We start from the raw sequence: 24,635 nt of genomic DNA on the forward strand, positions 1-24,635 counted from the left end.
CACCGGGCAGGGTCAAACTAAACTTTTACGTTGGATGTATAAGATGTACCATGAGTTTTTATTTTGTCAAGATCATGCTTTTCTACTGTGTTCCTTAGCTTGGAAAAAAGGAAAAGTAATTCTAGCTAAATGTGTAAAAGTAGCTTTTATTTTTTTGTGGTACGCATTTTGATTGTAAATACCCTTTTCTGGTAATTTCCCTCAGTTGGATCTATGTTCCATGGGTTTGTGTAGATGGCTCTTTAAAATGTACTGATAATAAATGTTCTTTATAAATATTTAGAATGTAATGATGACAGAACAAAAAAAATACAGATCGACTGGAAACTGTGTTTTCGTAGGAATCTGTGCCATTGTGTTGTCTTGAATATAAGCACACTGATGTTAGCGCTCTGAGCAGGATGATGTCTTTGGAGGTGTTAGCCAGATAGGTTTACTCATGCTTTTCTTCTATTCTCTAATTAGTTTCCACCCATCAAGCATTTAGACAAGCAAATTGTCCAAGTCAGAACAATGATTTGGTAGAATCAAGCTGGTTTAAAGTACCCGACGTCAAACGTTTCTTCAGAATATCTCGGGAGCTGAATGTTTTAATTGCCAGTTCACCTAACTTTCAAACATTAGCTTAGCATAAAAATGTGGAAAACTGCTAGCTAAGCTCTGTTCAAATATAACTACCTTTAGCGGCAATAAAGTTCATTCTATTTTTATTAATCTAATTTAGTAGACACTGGCTGATTTACAGAAACCAGTTTTTGCCATCACTTACAAAATAGCATGCTAGCTAAATATTTCAATTGCCACTTCACCTAAATCTCAAAAATTAGCTTAGTATAAAAATGTGGAAAACTGCTAGCCAAGCTCTATCAAAATAGAACTACCTTTAGCGGCAATAAAGTTCATTCTATTTTTATTAATCTAATTTAGTAGACAAAGGCTGATTTACAGAAATCAGTATTTGCCATCACTTACAAAATAGCATGCTAGCTAAATATTGCAATTGCCACTTCACCTAAATCTCAAAAATTAGCTTAGTATAAAGATGTGGAAAACTGCTAGTTAAGCTCTGTTTAAATATAACTTCTAGTAGCAAAAAAAGTACATCCTCTCTTTATTAATTTGATTTGATGTAATCATGCTGTTTACAGAAACCATTTGATGCCACTTGCAAAATAACACAGTGGATAAATGTTTTGATCACTGGTTCACTCGAGTGTCAAATGTTACCTAAGCCCATATGTGGAAAACTGCTAGCTAAGTTGTGTCCAAAATATAACTACCTATAGCTGCAATGAAGTGATCTTTATTAATCTAATTTGGTGGACTCAAGTTGGTGTACAGAAACTAGCATCTGAAATCACCTGCAAAATAGCATGGTAGCTAAATAATTTTATCACCACTTCACCCAAATTTCAAAAGTTAGCTTAGCATAAAGATGTCGATAAGCTCAGTTCAAATGTAACTACCTACCAACAGATGTAAAGTACATCCTTTCTTTAATAATTTCTACATGCATGTTTCCCTTTGCACTTAGCTCAACTTGCCAAATAGCTATAAAGCCAAGCTAAAAGAAAAAAAAATATTTTTTTACATTTTTGTTATTGAAAGGTCCAACACTTCAAGCACAAATTCTATACATGTAGAACAAGGCTGTCTGACTAACATCTCCTGACTTCATTTATAGGAATGTTGGTTGCCATTATCAATCAAGCACGCTCGAACTTCTCCTGCGTTAGCACATCAAAACAGCATTCAGGAATCTTCTATATTTTGGTCCTTCATATTTTTTTGAAGGGTTTAGGAATGGGTTTCTTTTATTCACACCAAATATTCCTGACCAATCACCAAATATGGCAGGAGAAAAATGAGAAAATGTATTGTGCATCTCTGGTTAGTCTGTGTATTCTGTGTCTACGATAGTTTTAAGACATTGTGTTGAAGAGCTGAATGATATTTTCAATGGCTCTTGGTGGCCATCATTAGGAAATTGTATTATTTTTGTTACAATACCTCCTAAAAAATAAAGTCTATTTATCTGTGAAGAGACAAAGATTTACAGTATTACAGATGACTACACAGAAATAAAGACAGATTTTAAAATATAAATGAAAACATGTACAGTTGATTTGGTTTTGAACACGATACAGAAATGTATTGTCAGTATTGAGTTTGATTTTATATATTTAGCATTTTATTACGTTGTAATGTTGTGACTGCAATGAAAAAAAAATATAAAGGAATATAAATTAATTTTTCCAAATGTGTGTCGATTTTCTTTTTCACCAACATGTGCTGCAAGGTTTTAACAATCTCTCAAGTCAAAAACACAAAAAGTCTGATTGTGAATAATCTTTATTCACTTTTTTCAAGTTTAATTTATCCACAAAAATCTCTCAATAGGCACATTACCATAAGATTTTTCCCCCTACTCCTAAAAATAACTTTTAGGATCAAATAGACTGCAACAATGCATACATGTGGAATTTAAACACATGGCAGCCTTAAAAACAAGGCCATCTTCTTGAGAATGAGACTTTTGTACTGCGATTCATACAGTACATCCATTATTTCATGGCACAAAATTCCTCAGAATTTACGATTTCACATTTATTTTCTTTTGTTTAACCTCCACAATCAGGAAAACTTTTAATAGTAAATAAAAGGTACATTTAGTGACCTAATGTAACTGTTTATGAAGTAAATGGTTTCACTTTCAGGAAAAAAAACATAACTACAATAAACTGGTGATGTTGAAAATTATTTCAATAGTTTTTTTAGGGAAAAATCATGGATTTAACATATTGATTTCAGAAACTCTTTAGGCTCCTTTTACACATTCAAACACAAAAACAGAAGCATGGACAACATATACCTGACTATACATGATTACAACAAGCAGTACTGCATTTAGAGATAAAGTTTGTGATGTTTTACTATTCTTGATCATTTTGACAAACGTATCAAAAATCAACAATGCATTAGTCTGTATATAGCGCATCTGAATAAAAAAAACACCTCTTGGGTAAATATATAACTGCAAAAATAACCATATTTGGGATAAATTCAATGTTTTTTGGTATTTTTGATTAAAATATTTGTAATGAGAAAAATACAGCATATCAACAAGCTTATTTTGTTACCTTTAGCAGCAACAATTCACAGTTTCTGATCCCTGCAATACAGTCGTTTGCACCCGACATTTCAAGCTTCATTCTGCAACCTCAATTTTATCAAAAATATTTAATGAATTGCTTTAAAACTGATAGAAACTTTTTTTTTTAAATCAGATTATTACTTCTTTGGACCAGCTGTTGCTCATCCTGACTTTTGTCTTTGCAATCATTCACACACAAATCCACAGATTTAGACCTGACGATGCTTGAAATGCCCCATTTGCATAGAAACCTCCTCATCTTCAGTAATGGCTTCACCTTAGTGATCCATTACCTGGAGTAGTGTAATTTAGTATCTATTTAGATTTCAAAACCTCAGTTTTAAGAGTACAAACAGAATTTTTTTTAAAAAATGTGAGAAATTTAAATAAAACTAACTATCGGTGTAACAAATAAACCCAAATAGTAAGAAAACGGATGTCTCAATACCCTGGTGAGATTCTAAAATAAGCTACCAGCTCTCCCTGTTGGCTAAAAAATGCAACTGCAAAAACATATTAAATAAAACAAACCCTGTAAACAAAATTCCCTTAGAACAACAGAAAAGTAACCACATTAACTCAGTAGCTTGAAGAAAAAAGAACTTTTTTGTTCCCCAAGATAAAATATATTAATCTCAAATGCCTTTCTGTCACAAGACATTACACTGACCTATTGAGACCTAGGCTTTCCATGATAACAGCTGTTTGTACACCAGCACACAGCTCCTCAACAAACCTGAGGGCTTTCAGAGCTACTGGCTTCTCCTGCATCTGTGTGCACAAGCACAAACATGCCAGGGAGAAAACAAGAGGAGTACAGTGCAGCACAATCGGAGAACAAACAAGCAGCACAAGTGGTTATCGGCTCCATCCTGTTCACCCCACCAACGGTTCATCGTCGTCGTCCTGGCAGATTTGCAGCCTCTGGAAAGGTGGGGAGCCTTGGCGGCGGGAGCTCATCAACTTGAATAAAACTGAGGAAGAACACATCCTGTTAGTTTGTTAATCCAACAGAGAAATTTGTGGCAGTAAAACCACAAAAATACACCAATTGTTCACTTACCCATGAGTGTAGTGAGTAAAAGCAGGACGCCCACCACCAGGCAGACCATCAGGGGTACACTCCAGCAGGTCTCAGCAGCCAGCAGACACCGAGCTTGATCCAGGGTGCCGTTGTTGGGCCGCGCTGGCACCGACAGCAGGTGGCACATGAGCGGGTAAACGTCTACGCTCTGTAAGTTCTTCATCCGATAGCTGTGACGGAAGCTTGGGCCTGCCGCTGCCAGGAAGGGGTGCATGCTGGGCAGGGAGTTGTCGTAACCGTGGTCACCCACTAGGAAAAGAGAGGAAGAGCAGAGTCTGTCATTTATCTCTAAAATCTTCCACAAAGTTATTTTAAATCAATTAAACGTTCATTTACAGAATAACAGTGGTCGTTCTGAAGATTCTCAGTCTGGATTTAGGGCATGTTACATAACTGAAGCTGCATCAATAAGTACTACACTATAAAAATATTACAAGGTTTTTGTCCTCTCTGACAATTTATTTTATTTTGAATCCTCGCTTTTTCTATTTGACTTTCAATTATTCTTTGAAAGTTGCTTTTATTATTGTCAACTTCAAATTTTTTTATCATTTTTAATTGTTGTGTCCTTTGATGTCTGTTTTACTCTGTAAAGCACTTTCCTCTTACGTGCTTGAAACAGCGCTATAGAAATAAAGTTGAGTTAAACAGATGGCTGGAAGGCCTTTAAGGTTATTTAAATAAAACCATTTCTTTGTTGTACTCACATCTGGGAAGCTTGTTTCCTTGCCGCACAATTGTCCAACCCTCGTCAGCGATCAGTATGATTGGCTGGATGCGCTCGTTGTTCCGGTAGTGCAGCCTATCAGGGATGTCCTTCTTTAAGTATGCAGTCATGTGGGCGTGACACTTTTTTAGCAGGCTGAAGATGGTCTCTGGATCTGCAAATTAAACAGAAGCAGGCATTTTCTAGCAACAATTCAGCAAAAAGAGTTCAAAGTTGTGAGCTCAGTTACCTTTGTTTGGGATGAGGGCAGCGACAGGTGTGAGGTCTACCAAGGTGTAGTTGTCAGGGTGGAGGCAGTCGTCCAGCCGTATGAGGCGGTCGGCTGAGCACTGGGCCATGCCGTGGTCGCTGGTAACCAGGAGGTTGATGCGACCCCAGAGGCCGGTCTGGTTCAGCTCCGACATCAGCAAACCAATGTTGTCGTCGACCTGATGGTACGCAAAGGAGCTCAGAATGAAATTCTGGACCATGCCAAGCATTATATTAAAATATAAACATGTCATCTAAATGGCCGTACCTCTTTAAGCACTTCAGCCATCACAGTGGTGTTGTCAGGGCCAAACGCATGACCTGATCAGTCCGGCTCCTCCCAGTAGAGAGCTGCAAACATCACTCCTTTCTCCTGATGGAATGAGGCAGACATTAGAGAAAGGTATTACACCTTTACTAGAAAGTACACTTAGATGACTTTTCTACCTCACTGTTTCCTAGGAGCCAGTTTGTAATGTTCCCTAGTCGTTGTTGGAAGGTGATATTGGCGTTATAGGAAAAGAAGTGCGTTGCTGTGCGGTTTCCAATGGTGACGTCGGACCCAGGCCACATCACGGCTGCTGTTTTGTACCCTGAGTCGAGCGCTGTGAGCCAAAGGGGCTGCGCTTCGCTCCACCACATCGGGTCGCTGTCATTTTGGAGGCTGAAGTGTTTGTGGGTGATGGGGTCATACATGCTGCTGGCTAGGATACCGTGCGACTCTGCATACAGTCCGGTTACCTGGAGAGGAAGATGACGATAACCGTTGTTCTTTAAAGGATTAACAGCAGCTGTTTATTTAAGTTAATACAATGCAAAGGACAGTGAGAAGGATTATTCTCAAGTGAAAAACGTATAAGTGCTCCTGATGATTGTCTGCTGTGCATTCTTACAGCAGCAGTAGGAATTTTTGTTTCTTTACAGAAAACATTTGTTTGTTCTTTGTTTGGGTTTGACTGTACAGTTGTGGTTGTTTTCTGTTCACTGTATCCCTTCTTTTGTCTTCCCTGTCAGTTCCAGCATTAATACGTAGATGCAGCAATAAACAAATTCAAAATAAAGAATAACACTTAAGTATCAAGAGGAGCCTTAATTTCATAAAACTCCCGTTGGCAAAGCAAAACACAGCAGTCAGACATCACTCTGCTTTCATGATGCTGGACAGGACACGTTAAAAGAAATAAAAATAAAAAGAGTAGCAAAAAACTTAATAAAAACAATGGAAAACATCTTTCCTTAGCTGTTTTCTGATCAGAATTTTAATTTAAGTAAAAAAAAACACTGTTAATACTTTCTTCTTTGACTCTGCGTTAGTTTGAAATTAATATCAAAAGTACCGGTTGTTTAGAAAAAGACGAGGGGTTTTTACAGTGAACTGTGCATTCCTTGTTCAATATACAAGCTTTGCGTTTACTACTTTCTGGACAGTTCTGGGTTTCTGTGGTAAATCTGGGTGTTATTCTGGTATTTTCTGGACTGTGATTGGTCTATGAAAGTGTCAGGCATGAAAGTCAACCAATGGGTTGCAGAGATATATATTTTATTAGTGAAATATTTATTTTTCCAGTCTGGTCAATTGGCACATTTAGGCACATTTAGGTGGTTCTGCCTGAACACACCTGTGTTAAAACATCTGTAAAACTGCTCAGGTTAATTTTATTAGCTTCTACTTTTGCACATTTACTCATACTTTCTAAATTCTTAGATAATGTTGGCTACTGTCTTGTGATTCAAAGGTTATTTTACTTTAAATAAAGTGTTTTTGTTTTTTAATTCTACTGTGTTCAAATGAATTCACTTATGTCTTGATCCTGACACTTGTTAGTAATTTTACATGTCTTGGTTTTCTTTTAAGACCAAGATTACACATAAACACATACAGCCCTTGCGGTTGTGAATATATAATTAATTCATTTTGGTTATGTCATTTCGAATAGGAGGCAGAAAATTAGGTCTCAGGATGAAGGGTTAATAAAGGTCAAGAAAGGAAAGACATCTGCACTGATCTTAGGGAAGCAACTGTTACTCATTATCAGTCTGGGAAGGGTTATAAGGTCATTTCTAATCCACTATGACTCTATCATGTTACAGTGAGAAAAGATATTATGCAAATGGTTTGGGCTATTCTGACATTTTCTGCCACGCTACTCCAAAACAAATTAATAAAAACATGGACACTGATAACAAATCATCTTTCACAACAGATTAAAAAAGAAAAGAAGTGCTCACCAGACTATAATGGTTGGGAAAGGTCTTGGTGGTGAAGACATTGGTGAGCTGCTCCACCAAGACCCCTTGGCTGTACAGGCGCTTCAGATTCGGCATGGGAAACCTTGTTAGATAGTCAGCTCGGAAACCGTCAAATGACACCAGCAGCAGAGGAGGCGGACTCTGCTGAGCTTTGTCGTCTTCTGTCGCCAAAGCACTGATGCAACACAGGAAGCCCAGCAGTATTTTGAGTAACATCCTGAAAGCAGGTGAAAGACACCAGACCAAAATCAGACGGTTTCACATCACCAATGATAATAAAGTATGTCTCAGTAGAGGGGGGTAGTTGTAATTGATACTTGATGTGACAGAGAGGTATTTTATGTTTTCATTGAGTGTTTTAACAAAGGATGAACTAGTTACACCACTCTATGCACACAATATATTGTCTCTTTTTAAAGGTAAAGAATGAAAAGTTTCTCTATAACATTCAAATAAAGCGCCTGATTTTCTGATCAGAGTCGATGTCACATGAATAACCGGTTTCATACCCATAAAGCAAGATAAACAAGGCAGGAACAGCAATGTAGCTCCATAAACATGGATTTTTAGTCACACATAGTCACAGTTTCTGTATCTAAGATCATACAAATCCAGTTTATTATGTGTTTAATCCATCCCATGAGCCTCTAAAAGCAGCAAAAAAGATATAAATACATAAAATTAAGATATTAAATGCTCCATAGAGAAGAAAAGTCGTGAAAATAACCACACTGGGGCTGTTTTGACTATCCTCTTTTTCCCTCCTCTCCCTTAGAATAAAATTTACTTCAAACTAAACCATTTACAAGCTGTCACCTTATGCAATTGGTACAAATCTAAATAAATCAAATTGGCTAAAAAGACAGCTTGGATACAGCTGCAAGAAAGACAGAAACTGCTTTATGTCAACCTCCTCCTTTCTCATCTGATTAAATAAAACACATTAACTTTTTAGACTTTAATATGCCACTGCATTAGTGTAACCTTGCCAAGGTTAAGTAATAAATTATATCCCATTTGAGATAAAACTACAGTGGAACAAGTTGCTTAAACAAAAATAAAGTTTGCATACCCTTAAAGTGTATACACCTTAAGATAGCATAGCATTAAGAAACGAAAAGAAGAGGGAAAAAAAAGAAAAGAAAACGAAAGGAGGAAGCATGTGACAGGAACATTTTGTTTTGTTTTTAATAGGCTCTTGTCAAGTAATTTATATAACTTTTTAAAAACTGTTTAACAAGATTTGTCCCCCCGCGTTGGAGCAGATAAGGCGGATTTTACAAATATTGGAAATGTATATTTAAAAAAAGTACATAGACACAACCAGGAAGTCGCTGTTCCTGATTTAAGGACTTAAGGAACTTTGAACAAACAAACAAACAAACAAAACAAAAAAAAAAAAAAGAAAAAAAAAGTGAATGAATATGAATACAATCTGGATGCATTAGCAGAAGTAAATTTAAAATAAGAAAAAATTAAATTTTACTGCTATTAGCAAGTAAGCAGTCTGTATGGCATATGTTAGCATGCTAATTTTACAGTTCTAGCATGTTTATTCGCGTTACCTGTTAAAAGGTTTTTCGGCAGCCGTCCTTTTGACGGTCCGACGGAACTACTGTCCGGTGTTGAAGTCTTTGGAAACAACCTACTCAACAGACCTCCACAGGATTCACAATATTGATACTCCGTAGAAACAGCTAACGTTGCTTTGACCAACTTCCGATACTGCTTACCAAAATATTGTCCTATCCGCAAAATCACCCAAAACTAATACACAAAATAAGGTTATTTTTCCATCAGCATGCTCAGTTTTATGTTTTAACGCTAATTTAATCGCTAACTCCTGATTTTTAAAGGGATATATTTTCAATTGAAATTTAGGTTTTAATACGTTGTGCTTTAATTTTGAAGACCAAACTTTGGCTTTGGTTTCTATTCGACTAACTAGAGGTAAGTGACGTAACCGTCTTTTGACAGTTCAGAAAGCCATAACCTGATAATTTGAATGCGTACAGGAACTATACTATTTTCTATGCAACATTTTACATTCAAAAAGATTAATTTGCATTTTCTATGCGACATTTTACATTCAAAAAGATTAATTTGCTTGATCAAATCCTAGGTTTCAATCCTTCTTTCCCAATTTTTTTTTAAGCCTATCATTTCTGGATAAAAAAGAGTAACACATCCCTTAACTCGTACAAAAAATTACCAACATAACCCTGTGTTTTTATGTATGTATTAATTTATTGCTTATTCGTATATTTACTTAAATATCTCCATCAAGTTTATCTCACTGTATCTGTTCCTGCCATGGTTTCCATGCTATTTTTGCTCAATGTCAATAAAGTTTAAAAAAAAAAGAAGAAGAAAAAAGAGTGAGAAAAAGAAATCATAATAGGTTTTTTTTTTATTATTTATTTATTAATTTTCTACTGAGAGCAAAAAGGAAAAGGTGGAGTATGATGATGTAGTGGTTAAAAGTGTTGAGACACACCAGAAGGTTATTTATTGCTGTAAATTTATTTGTTGTCTTGTAGTATGGATTCTTTGATTGAAAAGTTTATTTGAACAAAATTAACTAATTTAGAAACAAAAGCAGAAATAAAAATAAAAATCAAAAAGGAAACAAAAGTTTAAAAGGAGTGGGTGGAAGTCATACCATAATCATAATCATCATTAACTACTAGGCATTACATAATCTTATAATTAAACAATACAATATGCAGTATACACAATCAATATCTCCTTTAAGAATACATTTTTGCCATTGAGTTATACAGTGATAATAATTGTACCAACAACAATAATGGTTATAGTAATAGTGATACTAATATAGTAATTCTAAAATTATTAATATGTATATATAATCTATAAGTTTACAATAATTAATTATAATGGTGGAGATATATATATATGTGTGTGTGTGTGTGTGTGTATGTGTATGTCATCTTTGTTTTTATAATTACCAAGGACCATTACCTTAGTCTGTCCTTTATTTAGTGATAATTTAATATTATTCATTTTTTAAAAATTTACATAATTCATTATTTATAATAATAACCAGCTCCTTATAATCCTTTCCAGAATAAAAAAAATATATTAGTACCGTAGGCAAATCATATTAATTTTAGTAATTTAGACACTTGAAATATATCATTAATGTATATGTTGAACATTTTGGAGCCTAACACTGACTCCTGGGGGACACCACAAAGCTCCATACACCCAGACACATAATCTCCCACCTTCAGATATTGTTGTCTCTCAGACAAATAACTTACAATCCAGTTCAGTGCCACTCCCCTGAACTCCATACAGTTGCAGTTTATTAAGAAGTATAGAAGGATTTATTGTGTTAAATACTTTTCTAGTCTACAAATATGGCAAGTGCATGTTTTCCTTGGTCCAATGCAATAATTATTTCTTTTGTTTCTTTCATTATTGTAAATGATGTTGTACTCTGCTTTAAATCTATACTGACTTTAGTTCAGTATTTCATATTTATTTAACAAGTATTCAAGTGTTTTGTTAAAAGGTTTTTCTAGGATTTTTTAAAATTGTGGGATTATTCATTTTACACTATGGTTAGCAACTAGGTAGAGAAGTTTAAAAAAATGTTTACCAAAATATCATCTAACTTTAGCACGAAATGTAAAGAAATTAGTGTTTGGTGGATTATTGTTTGCTGTAACAATGCTTATTGTAATTTGGACCCATATTATTCTCATTATATATTAACAACTTACAATAACAGAAACTAACAAGACAGAAGTAGACCAATTTTATATTTTCTTTATCTGTCAGGGACTACAGATGGAAAATAGCCACGGGCTAATTCTGGTATATTTACATTTTTATGTTTATTAATATGTATTGTCCCTTCTAACTGAATACATTAAATCCTATTCTGCGATTGGGCAGTAGAGTTTAGTAGCAGAATAAACATTTTAGCACAAGCAAAGATTTGGGGTTTTTAGAAACCCTCATACTGAAATCTGCTGCTAATCCCACAAATACATTTGGAAATAAAAAAGAGAAAAGGGGAAATAAAAAAGACTTTTCAACAGAATTAGATTTACTGTCAAGAAGCATTGTTACAACAAATAAATAATCTACCAAACACTAATTTCCTTCATTTTCGTTCCAAGTTTAGACAACAGAATTGAACTGAGAACACTGAGCAAAACATACCAAATGAACAGATATAAGGAAAAGATAGGAGTCCTATGGCTCTGTAAATGTGGGAAATGTTGAGAAGGGCCTTCACAGAGAGGTGCTTTATCTCTGAAAATCATGGGAAGATAAGTCAGGTGACTTTTGGTGGGAAGAATAACCCTTTCTCATATTGTTCAAGTAGATTAGAAATGCATGACCATCGCCAATGCAATGCATCTCAACCATGGAACCAAACAGTTGCACACATCATGAGATATCTCTTTTAGAAAAGCAAGTGACGACAGTTATTGTGCTGTGCAGCAAAACAACTCGTAAACTTTCTAATCTAGTGGTTTTGCACACTGTTTGTCAACAATATTGAGGACAAATACATTGTTCAGATTATTTTTGCATTTACCAGTTTTTCTTCTTAAAGTTTTTCCTTCTCTTTCTACTGCTCATTCCTCAGTTTTTCCACAAAAACTGAAATTGTCTCCACTTTTAAATTTTCTTTTCACTGTGACAACTTGTCATCATCAAGACAATTATTACCGGAAGAAGTCGATGACTGTACAAAACCAAAAATATTTCATCACATGAACGCAAGTCACACAAGCAGTTATCTTTAGATAAGTTATTCTAATTGTAGTATGTTTGTTATTTTCCCTGTTTGATGGTGAGGATGTAATGTGGTTTATTTGTGAAGCTTCATTACTGTGATATGTTGATCACATAAAAACAGTCAAAAACATTTTTTTTCCACATCTAAACTGGTTTAGCAACATTGTAGAGACTGACATGAGCTTTATTCCAGAAAGCGAAATTTGGGGCAGTAAATGGAGTTTTCAAACAAAACATACTCCAAGATTGGCTCTTCTTTTGCACAACTTTAAAATAGGAAATGACAGTATGATGGCAGATGACAGACAAGTTTCAAAAACACATTTTCCGAAGAAAATTCTTTCATTATCAGTATTAATTAGTTTTAAAATGCACACTAAAACTTATATGATACACTAGCAGATTAATCTTAACAATTGTAGCATTGCTTGAACTAATCAGAATGCTAACCATTTTCCCTTTTCCCAGGTTTGTTTAATCCTTGCTACCTGTCGCACAGATCATTATTATTAAGCAGATGAGAAGTTACCTCAAAGTTAAAAACTCTGAAAAATTCTCTAATATTCTGAACAAAAACAGCCTATTGCTAACATTAAAAGTATCCTATTAGCAAGCTAAGCTAACACTGATTTGGCTGGCTTAGTTGTTGAACTAAGCTAGTAAAACTAACACTAATAGCTAACCTGTTGACCTAATTTTACCAAGGTCACTCCGGTTTTGATAGTTTAGCTGTTTAAATTATTGTCTGCTCCAGTTTTCTTTAAATTTTCTGAAGGAATTTTAGCCGAAATAGCTTAGCCACTGAACTAAGCTAGCCAAACTTCACATGCTGAAGGTTTGGTTAGCTTAGCTATTGAACTGAGCTAACCAAGCTTACATTGGTTTGGCTAGCTTAGCTGTTGAACTACGCTAGCCAAGCTTACATTGGTTTGGTTAGCTTAGCTGTTGAACTGAGCTAACCGAGCTTATATTTGTTTGGCCAGCTTAGTTATGGAACTGTTAGTGTTAGCTTTCTGTTTTAAATTTATTGCAGCAGAAGTAAAACATATCTCAGGTGAGTGAGTGACATAATAGGGAGAGTGCTGTTTGCCCTGGAAATATTGCAGGATGTAACAAAAACAGGAATTTTGCTAAAAGGAAGTCTGGTTAACTGACATTCCCTGAGCATAGAGAAGGGGTGTGAGGTCCTGTTATCAAACCTTCCATATAGAATGGAATGCAGCTATAGTGTCTCATCTCCCTTCAAGAGCAATAAAATGCCATATATTTCAGTTGTATTTTTCTTAATGAATCACTGCTGTCTTTCCTTGGGATGGCTTTTTAGCCATCAGAGTCCAAAGTCCTGTGGTGCACTTTGATAAGATAGCCACTCTTGGCATTACAATCACTCTCCCGTTTACCCTGACACACTCAGCTTGACTTTCTCACCCAGGATGGATCCTTCTAAGGAGAACGTCTATGAAAACCCTTATGAGAATGATTCTTCAAACATATATGAAATGCCCTATGAGGCGGCGTACGAAGAGCCTGCACATCTTCCTATGCAGTATGAGAACATAGGACCTGGCATAGAAGGAATACCTGATCCCCCTTCTCTGCCGCCACCATATCTTCCTGCAGAGGAGAGGCGAAGCAGTTCATCCTCTTCTTCTTCTTCTTCTTCATCCTCCTCATCTTCTTCAGATTCTGAGGACCAAGAGAAAGAAGAGATGAAGGCACATAGCAGGAAGGATGAGAGAGAAGAAAATGAAGAGGTGATGGTGATGACCAAAGATCTGAATTGGGACACAGAATATTCAGAGGTAGAGGTGGAGGTGGACAGGAAGAACTCATCACGCAAATCCTCTTCATCTTCTTCTTCATCTTCCTCTTCGTCAGCCTCTAAGGAGAAGCAAGGAGAAGAATTTAAGATTGCACTTTATGTTAAGGTAAGGAGGAATCGCACACAAAGTTTATTTAAACTGACAAACCTTTTCAACTAAATTGCAGCCATAAACCTCAGTCATAATTAAAGTCATATCAGCAGGATATGAACAAGTGTACAAGGTCACTGGATCTCCCTGAATGTGTGCACGCAGTCACATTGAATGTCTATCTATCTGTTATGTATACCGCTTCGTTCGTCACATGGAAAATAATAACTCTAAATCTAACTATAGCTGGACTTTACCTCCCATTGTCCAGGCAACCTTCATCATTGTGCCATCATGCTTAGTCATTTCTGTGTTTGTGTGTTGGGGAAGTGAGAGGGGGGGGCAGGGGTGGTTCTAAATATAAGTTAGTTGTGCTGACAAGAATGTTCTGACTCAGACTGGAATAGTTGGGGGGGGGGGGGGGGGGTTCCTTTCACAGAGAAATGTGAATATGAGTTTGTGTGCCTGTCTATCATACTTACAAGTTCAGTGACTAATTCACTGTCCTGAAACGCTTTCAATAGACTGTAACAAGCTATCTGATAACAAAAGCACCCGGAAGCAAAATTATTACATAATCGACAGATTCCACTCCAAAGTCCAGCTACAGAATAGAAGGTCATAAATTTTATACCTTAAAATTACAACCACATGAATTATAGCAATATAACCAGAGGCCGTGCAGTTACAGAGATCAAAGTCTATTGTTTACAGCTTCGAGGCAAACCGAGAAGTTCCAAACTATTTTTATGTCGAACAGCCTAAATTGAACAACTTAGTAGATCTTTGATACCTTTGATTTTAACACATTGCATTTTTATAAAGTTTTCTTAATATATCGTTAAAAACACACAGATAAGTAAATCTGTCTTTTTTTTTTTACCATGTCCTGTCCAGGATCATAGCAAACAAAGTGTTGGTCTGGCATGTATCCACATGGCTCCCTCTTCATAAATATTATTCTTTATTTTTAAATTTGTAATCGTTGAATTTACATATGAATGCTGGACCTAATGGTGCGGCCAAAAGACAGGTGAGAGTAAACCGAAGACGAAAAGAGCGAAAAGAAGAAAAAGGAGACAAATACACACCAGATGGAAAGCAACAGCATCAACTGTTCAATTTAAACAGAAAACCAGACAACCAGCTGCTACAGCTGTAAGGAAACAGAAAACGTCCTGCAGTATCTGTAACAAAAACAAAGCTCATCATTCAGAACACATGAATCACAATCACAACAAAAACATCTGCAACAGAAAGAAAAAAAAATCATAAACCATTGTTTGTTTATCTTTAATTAGAGTCTAGATGGGTTTCTTGCTCACAGCTAACTTGCCAATGTGTTATGCAACATTATTGGATACGCATGTAAACAGGAGGCAAAACTGCAGCTGGTATTCATTGGATTGTGAAAAACTATATAAAGCCTTACAAACTTCAATCTGTCCACAGTGACATATTTATTGATGATAAACAATGTGGTCAAGCTAACATTTCCAGATACTGTTCCAGACTAAGCTAGCTCTCACATTTCTGTTGATCAATGGGTGTTTTTGCAAAGTTAAATCTGTGAGAGGGCAAATCCTCAAATGCACAGATTTGCAATTTCTGTATAGTTTTAAGAGATAATCATGACGTATTAGCATTGTTTTACATTTTAAGACAGAAAATAAGCAATACAGAGATTTTGCTGCTTTAGGGGCCATAGTCTGCTAATTTACTGGCCATAATCTTTACCTGCCCTTTGCAAAGAACGTCTTTCCCCTTGGAATCATTTTCATCCATATTCTTAGATTATTTGTAAATTTTACAGCCCGGTCTTCTAATTTTTCCAACAACATTCACACACTGATGGTGGAAGCTGCCATGCAAGGCGCTAACCACGACCCATTGGGTGCAATTTGGGGTTCGGTGTCTTGCTCAGGGATACTTCGACATGAGCTTGACAGGTCGACGATCGAACTGGCAACCCTCAGGCTACAAGACAACCACTCTACCCACTGAGCTATGCCCCCCAAGAGATTGCATCTAAAGCAGGACATCCATTAAATTAATCATCAAATTGTTAAAAGGCTTCTAGACTGCAATACGAGACAAATAATCAATGATCAAACTCAAGCAGTGTTCACCCTGGGGATTTCTATTCTTAAACTATCAATGCCATATCCAAAACTTTGGACAAATTAAATTAAATGCGACAAATAAAGCCTCACACACAGCACACTCACTGCTTCCCTGCCTGTGTTCAGCTACTGAAAGGAAGCTTGGATATAATGCTGTGGACCAGCAAGGATGGAGATAATTTACAATACAGATTTATAGACATATTTTAATTCTCTAAAACAGTTTGATTAACTTGCTGCTGCACTGTTCTGTAAATGCATGCTGCTTTATTCATACCACAGCCATTGACAAAATTTGAGTGAGTGCATGAGTTTGTAGTCTGTAACTGGACGTTTTCACCAGGAGTCAGAAACCTGCTTCAGAGAGGGCTTTGTAACTTGGCACATATAAAAAGAAAAAAAGAAAATGACACAATCAAAAAGCCCCAAACTCTCATTAACATTTACAACTGGCAAGTTAACAGAACACAATTACATTATTGGTTAATGATTTATTTGTAGTGGTACTTTTCCATATGACGTGAAGTTGGGTTGTGGACTTCTGCCCTCCTCTCTCTGTGATTGGTTTGGGATTAGAAAAATTGATTGGTTCTTGAGTAGGTGTGTAAAAGATATGGTACAAATAATTTTTACTTGTATTTTCAGACTTGTAGAATTAATCTATACTCATAGATTCTATTTGTTCCTGTACTTGTTACAGTTTCAAAACCTGAGATAGAAGTTACAAAGCTTACAACCCCATCCTAGCTCTATAATTTTAAATCTTTAAAGATTTAGATGAAATTTGAGAGATGTGTGAACACTTAAGTTGTGTCATGTTTGTTTAACCAAGCAGCCAATAAACATCAAATATAACATCATCCTGTAGCTGCATTAAAGGCGAGTTGTGTGCAGAGTCTAGACAGCATGGGACTTATGGGTACGGATGAGTCTTAGAAGGTGACAATGATTCTTCATGATTCAAAGTCACCAGCTTGTGACCAGTTCAGCTGTACGAGGTGGGAAATGCAGATCACCCTTGGATAACATGCTCTGCCCATTCCCTTTCCATTACATTACTGCTTATCCTGACACCCCTGCCCTGCCCCACCGAAGAGGGTTATTTTTGCCTAACACAGTCACGCCTCATAGCTGAGGCCCTGGGTACAAATTGAACCCCCTCACACACATACCCTGGACACACACACACACAGTCTCTCCATGTCACGGTCGTCCTCAGCTGACACTCTGACAGAGCTGCTATGGGACTGCATCGAATAGACCTGGAGTAGAATTTGCTGCAAGCTGAGAAGGCTCACAAACACAAGCCGAGACACAAAACACACACAAAAAAGAAAAACACTGAAGTAAGGTTAATTTTTCTTGACCATGACGGATACTGCAGCTGAGGAGGACAAGGACCCTGATATTGAGCTATTTGTCAAGGTGGGGTTTTTCCTGTGTGTATGTTGGTGTGTGTACATGTTCAGGCTGACTCTATTAATTCTTGTCTCTAAATCAATTCCTGCACAAGTTAGACAATAACACCCAGCTTATTGCATAAAATAGTTGTTAAATTCATGAATCTCAAATGAAATAAGTACACTTTATAACCAAAAAAAGTAACCAGCAGTTTTGTTTAGGGTGGCTCCTTTAAGCGTGTGCATGCCATGTTGTTGTTGTTGGGTGCTGATTTTCCATTTGTTAACCTGACACCCACGTGCATTGACAATCACTCTCTTTCTCTCTACCACTGAATTATTACTGGGGTCCTTTCTGTATTGAAAGCAGCAGCTTTAAAGGTTTTCATCTTTTACATGGTAATGATATTTGATTATGGTTATGTCTGCTTGTACCAAAACAGATTAAAAAATTCAAAAACAGAGAAAAAATAACTACCACTGATTGACAATAAAACCATTTTACCGTTAAAACCAATTAATAAAACCAAGAGTGTCTTGGATTATGGGGATTATGTGTTGGAATAGTTCCTGACCTGATCCAAGGGCTTCCTAAAGTCTTTGCCACCTAAGTGCTATTTTCCATTAAGCTACAAGCTATGATGCAAACTGACCATGCTAGCAATATTAGCATTTCAAGCTCACAGCAGAACATTAGCTTCTATTTTGCACATACAAACACTGTAGCACAGGCAGTTATATTTGTGTGATCAGTATAATCAGACACAAACCGACAGTTGTGCTACTTGTGGGGTTTTTCTCACTGAGTCAGAAATCCAACTTCAAGTGGCGATCTAGTTTATTTTTCATACAGGGAATTTAGATGCAACACACCACTAGTACAGAGCACTGACCATGCTTGCAATATTAGCATTTCAAGCTTATTGCAAAACATTATCTTCTAGTTACATAAAAATCTGTAGCAAAGTATAGATTTAAAAACACTGATCTAACCTTTTTATCTACAGGGAAGTAAAAACAATTGATTTCTGGGTTTAAATGTAGCACAGAACCATGCTAGTTATTTTCCATGCCCCTACTTTTTCTGCACATCCAAGCTAACTAGCATATTGCTATGTTTTGTAGCATTTACAATGTAATTTTTCTTTGTTGATGATTCTGTATGTTGGCTGTGTAATACTGTTACATGTGCCTTTAGTTCTTGTGCAACTGTCTTGTAATAACTGTTCTTTGTGATAATGTAACATGATAGTTTTGCTAACTAGATAACAAGTGATACTGAATAAACAAAAGATGTAAAGAAATATGGATGTGTTTTAATTTTTAGACTTTAAAACTAGAAAAAGAAATGTAGGATATATATTTAAGGAAAAGTGAGAGTGTAACCTTGACATGGAAGGGCAGAGGGTTATATGATTTCTATAGCTGACACACATTGCGACAGTGAATGAACCAGCGGTTCATATGGGCAGCGAAGCAGCTAATGGAAGCAGTGTGGATTATTCATGTTAGACTTGGTGTCTCATTACAGTGTCCGGTTGCAGCTTTGCACACATTCAAACATGCGTGCATGCACAGATACACACACATTTATTCTACTGTTTGTACAGAGACCTAACCTATAAACTAAAATAACTTTTCCTCTTCTTGTCCTTTATAATAATCTTCATCAGCTCATAATTAATAGTTGTTGCAAGAATCGTGTACGTTAGATTTCCACTGTTTCTATCAGTATATACGACACATATGGGAGTCCCTATCAATACTTGTTGCATTACTAATCATTTACACAGGCGGTTTTGTACTCAGACCTTAGACTCAAGCTATTTCTGTTCAGTATTAGTGTCTCACTATGTTTGTGTGTGTGTTTACAGGCTGGCAGCGATGGGGAAAGCATTGGAAACTGTCCCTTCTCCCAGCGTCTCTTCATGATCCTGTGGCTTAAAGGAGTAGTCTTCAATGTCACTACTGTTGACCTAAAGAGGTATATATACCTGCAGGGATAACTGTAGTGGTGAATGTACAGTTTAAAGTCCCGTTCCAGTGGTTCATGATTCTCCAATAACAAGTTTTTCTAAAAATGTAATAAATTAGAAAGTTTTTTCCAATGAAAAATCTCTTAAGGGCTTGACTCATTCAAGTCCTTCCTAATCGAGTGAGTGGATTTTTATGAATACTAATGAGCTCTAACCACAGTCCAGTCTCAACACTTCCTCAGTCTCTCCCAAATCTGCATATCTCCTTATGCCTTACACATCTACACATCTTGGCAAGAACAAACAGCAACTAAATAATAATAAGGGCTGCAAACTCGCACTTACTGAATGCTATAATCATGGATTTACAGTATGAGTCTCAATGAGTTTCTGTCCAGGGAAGAGACATTCCCCTAGAGAGCCAGCAACCGAGGAACTGCCACCTCTCTCTTCCCAAAAAAAAGTCTGCTCCCTCGACACAGCCTGGTGAAATAGATGGTTTGCAGTTGCTGGTGGAACTGCTTAAGGTTTTTCCCTGGCGGGATGAGTTGTGCTTGAGATAAAACCCGAGAGAAATTCTGCCCTTTCCTCCTGATTGTGTCTCCCAGATGAATTGCCAGAATAATGTTAACCCTACAGTTTTGCTTATTTTGGGGTTAAATTTGAGAGTGGGAGGAGAGAGGAGTCATTGCCCTGCGAGATAGCCATCTATCCCAGAGGAATATACCGCTCTGCATAATTTTATCATGGTTAACCAAATGCAGGAATTGTAGTAGTGTGAAGCGATTTATAATCAATTTAGTGGCAAAACTCAGAGTTATGGAACGGCTTTTCTCTTTGGTATATTAGATAGAACTCCAAATAAATTGAATCCACTTCTCTCTTAGTTTAACACCTTAAGGTAAGACACAAAAGCTTAAAGAATCTGATTTCATCCCATCATCTAGCTTGTGCTAGCTTCTCCTTTAACTCGCTGGGGTCCCACCTAGCAAGTAGGATTGGCTGGTGCTGGTTCCTCCAACTTTTCCATGTAGAACATGCAACCTTCCTGTCTTCTTTGTTCCGAGGTTGAGGTGGTGATTGGTAGATTGTTGATGGATTTCTTCAATTAGTAGCAATGCTGTTTCATCAGGTGTTGAGGAAAGACTGCCCATCCCGGTGTCACCACTTTATCACAGATGCTATGCAGACAAAGAGTTTGTATGTTATTGTAAATATCTGCTCAGCAAATTGCACATAGTTTCTAAAGCTTTTTTCCACCCGTAGGTCCTGCTCAATAGGGGTCAGTACGCATTTCTTTTGTGTTTCCACAAACAAAAACTGCCAAGGGTGCCAGATTACTCGATTCGAGCCATCCTACTCTTTTGGGATCCTTCTGTTGAGGTCCAAATCTTACTGATCTGAGATTAAAGGGTGGAGCTTGATGCACTGTAATCCACTGATTCGCCGACGAATCATCACTTCCTGTGTGACTTCTATCATTGGGTGTCCAGAAACTGTGTGTGCTGTGGCCTGAGGGTAGTCATCCTGCAGGTTTCTTGTTGTTTTCCTGTTCCAACACATTGACTCAAATCAAATGGATCCAACAGTATCTTGTTCATTTCTCCACAAGGAGTCAGTTGTAGGTCAGGGATACTGTTCATATTTCCATTCATGTTTTATTTTCAAGACAGAACACAGGGAAAGTTCATCAGTGGGGGCTCTTTTTTTCTATTTTCTTTTTTTGCTATAGTTTATTCTTTTTATATTTTTAAAAATATGCCAGCATGTGGCACCCTAGGCAGCTGCCTATGTTGCCTATGCCAAGGACGGGCTCTGATAAGCAGAAAAATGTTAAATACAAAAAGCTGGGAGCATTAAATTCTATTTTGGCTCTTAATGTTTCTTTGCATAGTGTACAGAGGAAAATAAACAAATTCTTTGAGGTTCACATTTGGAAACTGCAACATCATTAGCCTCATTGCTTGAGTCATATTTTTAAGGTTTTATAGGTAATGAGGCACAGTAAATCAGCAATATTAGGAGAGTACAGATAGACGGATATCACAATTTAGCCAAAAGATGACAGAGGCAATCATGCTATGAGGCTAACAATATATTAGTAGTACTATTAAGTATTGCCCCAACATCAAATCACTGGTTCACTGTAAACTGTTACATCAGCCATAACATTTATTTTAAATATAATCCTGGAGGGTCTTGTTAAATTATTGATTTCTGATTAGGAAACCAGCCGATCTCCACAACCTGGCTCCAGGGACACACCCTCCTTTCCTCACCTTCCAGGGGGAGGTTCTCACAGATGTCAACAAAATAGAGGAATACCTGGAGGAGATGCTGGCTCCACCAAAGTAAGCCTCACCCACACAAACACATATAACCATAAAGGGGATTTGAGAAAATCCTGACACTGTTAATATCCTGTTTTTCAGGTACCCCAAACTTGCAGCAAAGAACCGTGAATCCAACACGGCAGGAAATGACATATTTGCCAAGTTCTCCGCTTATGTCAAAAACACAAGACCAGATAAAAATCGAGGTGAAAACAATGAGTTCAAAATATTTCCTCAAAAAATTCAGTATTAATCCTGGTTTCTAACAGAACCTGTCATGGTCTAATTATTTCTTTACCTTCATCTTGTGTTTCAGCATTGGAGCAAAGTCTGAACAAAGCCCTGGCTAAGCTGGATGAATACCTGATGAGTCCGCTCCCTGAGGAGGTTCAGACAGGACGCCACAGCGGTGATGGTGTATCTAACCGCAAATACCTAGACGGAGACGAACTGACGCTGGCTGACTGCAACCTTCTTCCCAAACTTCATGTTGTCAAGGTAGCAAGCTTTTTAGGCTTCTCTCAGTTTATTTCATTTGATCTTGGAATTTGGCTTTGACAGTTTACTTGTTTTTGACAGCTTGTTGCAAAGAAGTACAGAAACTATGACATCCCATCTGACTTCAGAGGGCTGTGGCGATATCTTGGCAATGCCTACAACCGAGAGGAGTTCATCAATACATGTGCGGCTGAGGTGGAAATTGAACTGGCCTACAAGGACGTAGCTAAAAGGCTTGGAAAATGAATGTGTCATGGCAATAAGCACTACTAGTTCTGTTGTTCTTTTTAAATTTACCATATCAATCATACGTTTGAAGTGCATGATGTGTCATTTTTAACGCTAATGTGCTAAAAAAAAAAAAGTCTTTATGTCTCAGAGAAGATTGGTGTTAAAAATGATTCGTCGCTTTTTTTTTTATGGTGCTGTGCAGCTGAATATGACAAAAAGTTCTCTAGCATATGAATATGTCTTGAAAATTATTTGGTTATGATGATTATATTTCTGTATTTTTTTCAAAAAATAATGTGGAAAAACTCAGAGCAACATCTGTCTAATCAGCTTAATGGGCAAGCTAAGCCTGAGCTACTTCTTTAACATTTATAAGTAGTCTTCTTGTTTTTTTAGAAAAAAAATAAGAATGAAGTCACTTTGTTTATCTGCCTTAACAGCAAATATCACAACAAATATTTAAATGTTTACCTGCTGTCTAGCTGAGTACCTAATCAAGAGCTTTTATCAAAACTAAGAAGCAGTCTCAACCTAACTTTTAGCTATTGCCAGAGAGATGCAGTTTCAGTCCTTTAGCATGCCACCATTTACCAATTAAATAGTCCTTAAATGTTTATCTGTGCATTTTTGTTTTTAAAACAATTTAAATTAATGTAGGACAATTGTGATTTTCAAACAGCTGTAACTTATAAACTTAAATTCTAAAGTTTGCATATAATGTTAGCATAATTTAGCTAGAGCTGGATGCAGTTTAAGTTCTCTAGCATGCCATCATTTAAAGTATGTGACAATTTAAATGGTCCAATACAAGTTTATCTGGGTATTTTTCTTTATAAAGCAAAGCAAATCAACCCAGGACAATTATGGTTTTCAAAAAGCTTTAGCTTATAATAGCTTTAAACGTTAGCTTATAACATTAGCATAATTTAGCCTTAGCCAGATGCAGTTTTAGTCCTTTTGCATCACATAATTTAAATTATCTGACAATTAAATGGTCCATAAATGTTTATCTGTGTATATTATTGTAAAACAGCTTTAGCTTACATTTGTTTTAAAATAAATCAAATGAATACAATGAAATTCAACATTTTTAAATAGCTTTAGCTTAGAAAGTTAGCTCATGATGTTAGCATAATTTTGCTGCTCCCAGAGAGATGCAGTTGTACTTCTTTTACATTTGATTTAAAGAAAATGACAATTAAGTAGTCCTTAAAAGTATATCTGGGTATTTTCGTCTTTAAAATAAATCAAATAAATACAGGCAAAAACAAAGTTATCAAATAGCTTTAGCTTATAAAGTTAGCTTATAATGTAAGCACAATTTCGTTTTTGCCTGAGATGCAGTTTCAGTGCTTTTACATGCTATCGTTTAAAGAATGTGACAGTTAAGTAGTCCTTAAATGTTTATATGGCTATTTTGTTTTAAAACTAATTATAGAAATACAAAAAACAAAATGGTTTTAGCTTCAAACAGCTTTAGCTCATGAAGTCAGCTTAAATAGCTAGCTTGCTGCAGCTAAGCAAATTAAGTAAGTGTTGCTGTTCAGCTGCATAACATCATGACAGATGGCTTGAAAAGAAAGCTACTCTTTTTCAACCCTCTTTTAAATATGTGGCCATTGGGGACAGGATCAGGGCTCTGTAATGCTTAAAACATACAAACAAACAATCATCTAGCACAGTGGTTCCCAACCTATTTTCACTGGGGACCATATTCATGCAAATACTGAAAAGCCATGGACTCCCTGCCCCACACAGCACTAAAACCATGCTTGATTTTTACGCTTTCAAAAGTTGGATTCTCACAATAATTAATGTAGTCGGGCTGAGACCTGTCGTGCAAGTCTAGCAGACTTTCTCATAACATTGATGTAAATTTGCAGTATGAAAATATGATAGAATCCTCAGGTGGGACTAT

General features: G+C 36.5%; 2 protein-coding genes across 3 annotated transcripts; one reads left to right on the forward strand and one right to left on the reverse strand.

Moving 5' to 3' along the window:
* Positions 1–3,281: 3,281 nt before the first annotated feature.
* On the reverse strand, positions 3,282–9,167 carry enpp4 (ectonucleotide pyrophosphatase/phosphodiesterase 4). Its single transcript, XM_041978506.1, is given in 8 exon segments — positions 3,282–4,128; positions 4,218–4,487; positions 4,946–5,119; positions 5,195–5,393; positions 5,483–5,587; positions 5,662–5,955; positions 7,444–7,681; positions 9,030–9,167. Coding segments are annotated over 7 exon segments (1,377 nt in total). The 5' UTR covers position 7,681; positions 9,030–9,167; the 3' UTR covers positions 3,282–4,030.
* Positions 9,168–13,656: 4,489 nt separating this feature from the next.
* clic5a (chloride intracellular channel 5a) lies at positions 13,657–23,110 on the forward strand. 2 transcript variants are annotated; one of them, XM_041978507.1, is made up of 6 exons: positions 13,657–14,171; positions 19,554–19,663; positions 21,881–22,006; positions 22,088–22,194; positions 22,305–22,486; positions 22,568–23,110. In XM_041978507.1, the coding sequence occupies exons 1-6, from the start codon at positions 13,677–13,679 to the stop codon at positions 22,730–22,732; spliced, it is 1,185 nt and encodes a 394-aa protein (XP_041834441.1). In that variant the 5' UTR covers positions 13,657–13,676; the 3' UTR covers positions 22,733–23,110. The 2 variants fall into 2 exon arrangements, with proteins under 2 accessions (XP_041834441.1, XP_041834442.1); XM_041978508.1 differs by lacking the exon at positions 13,657–14,171 and adding an exon at positions 17,515–17,704.
* Positions 23,111–24,635: the final 1,525 nt, after the last annotated feature.

The sequence above is a fragment of the Melanotaenia boesemani genome, chromosome 24 (assembly GCF_017639745.1).
Source record: "Melanotaenia boesemani isolate fMelBoe1 chromosome 24, fMelBoe1.pri, whole genome shotgun sequence".
NCBI classification, from domain to species: Eukaryota; Metazoa; Chordata; class Actinopteri; order Atheriniformes; family Melanotaeniidae; genus Melanotaenia; species Melanotaenia boesemani.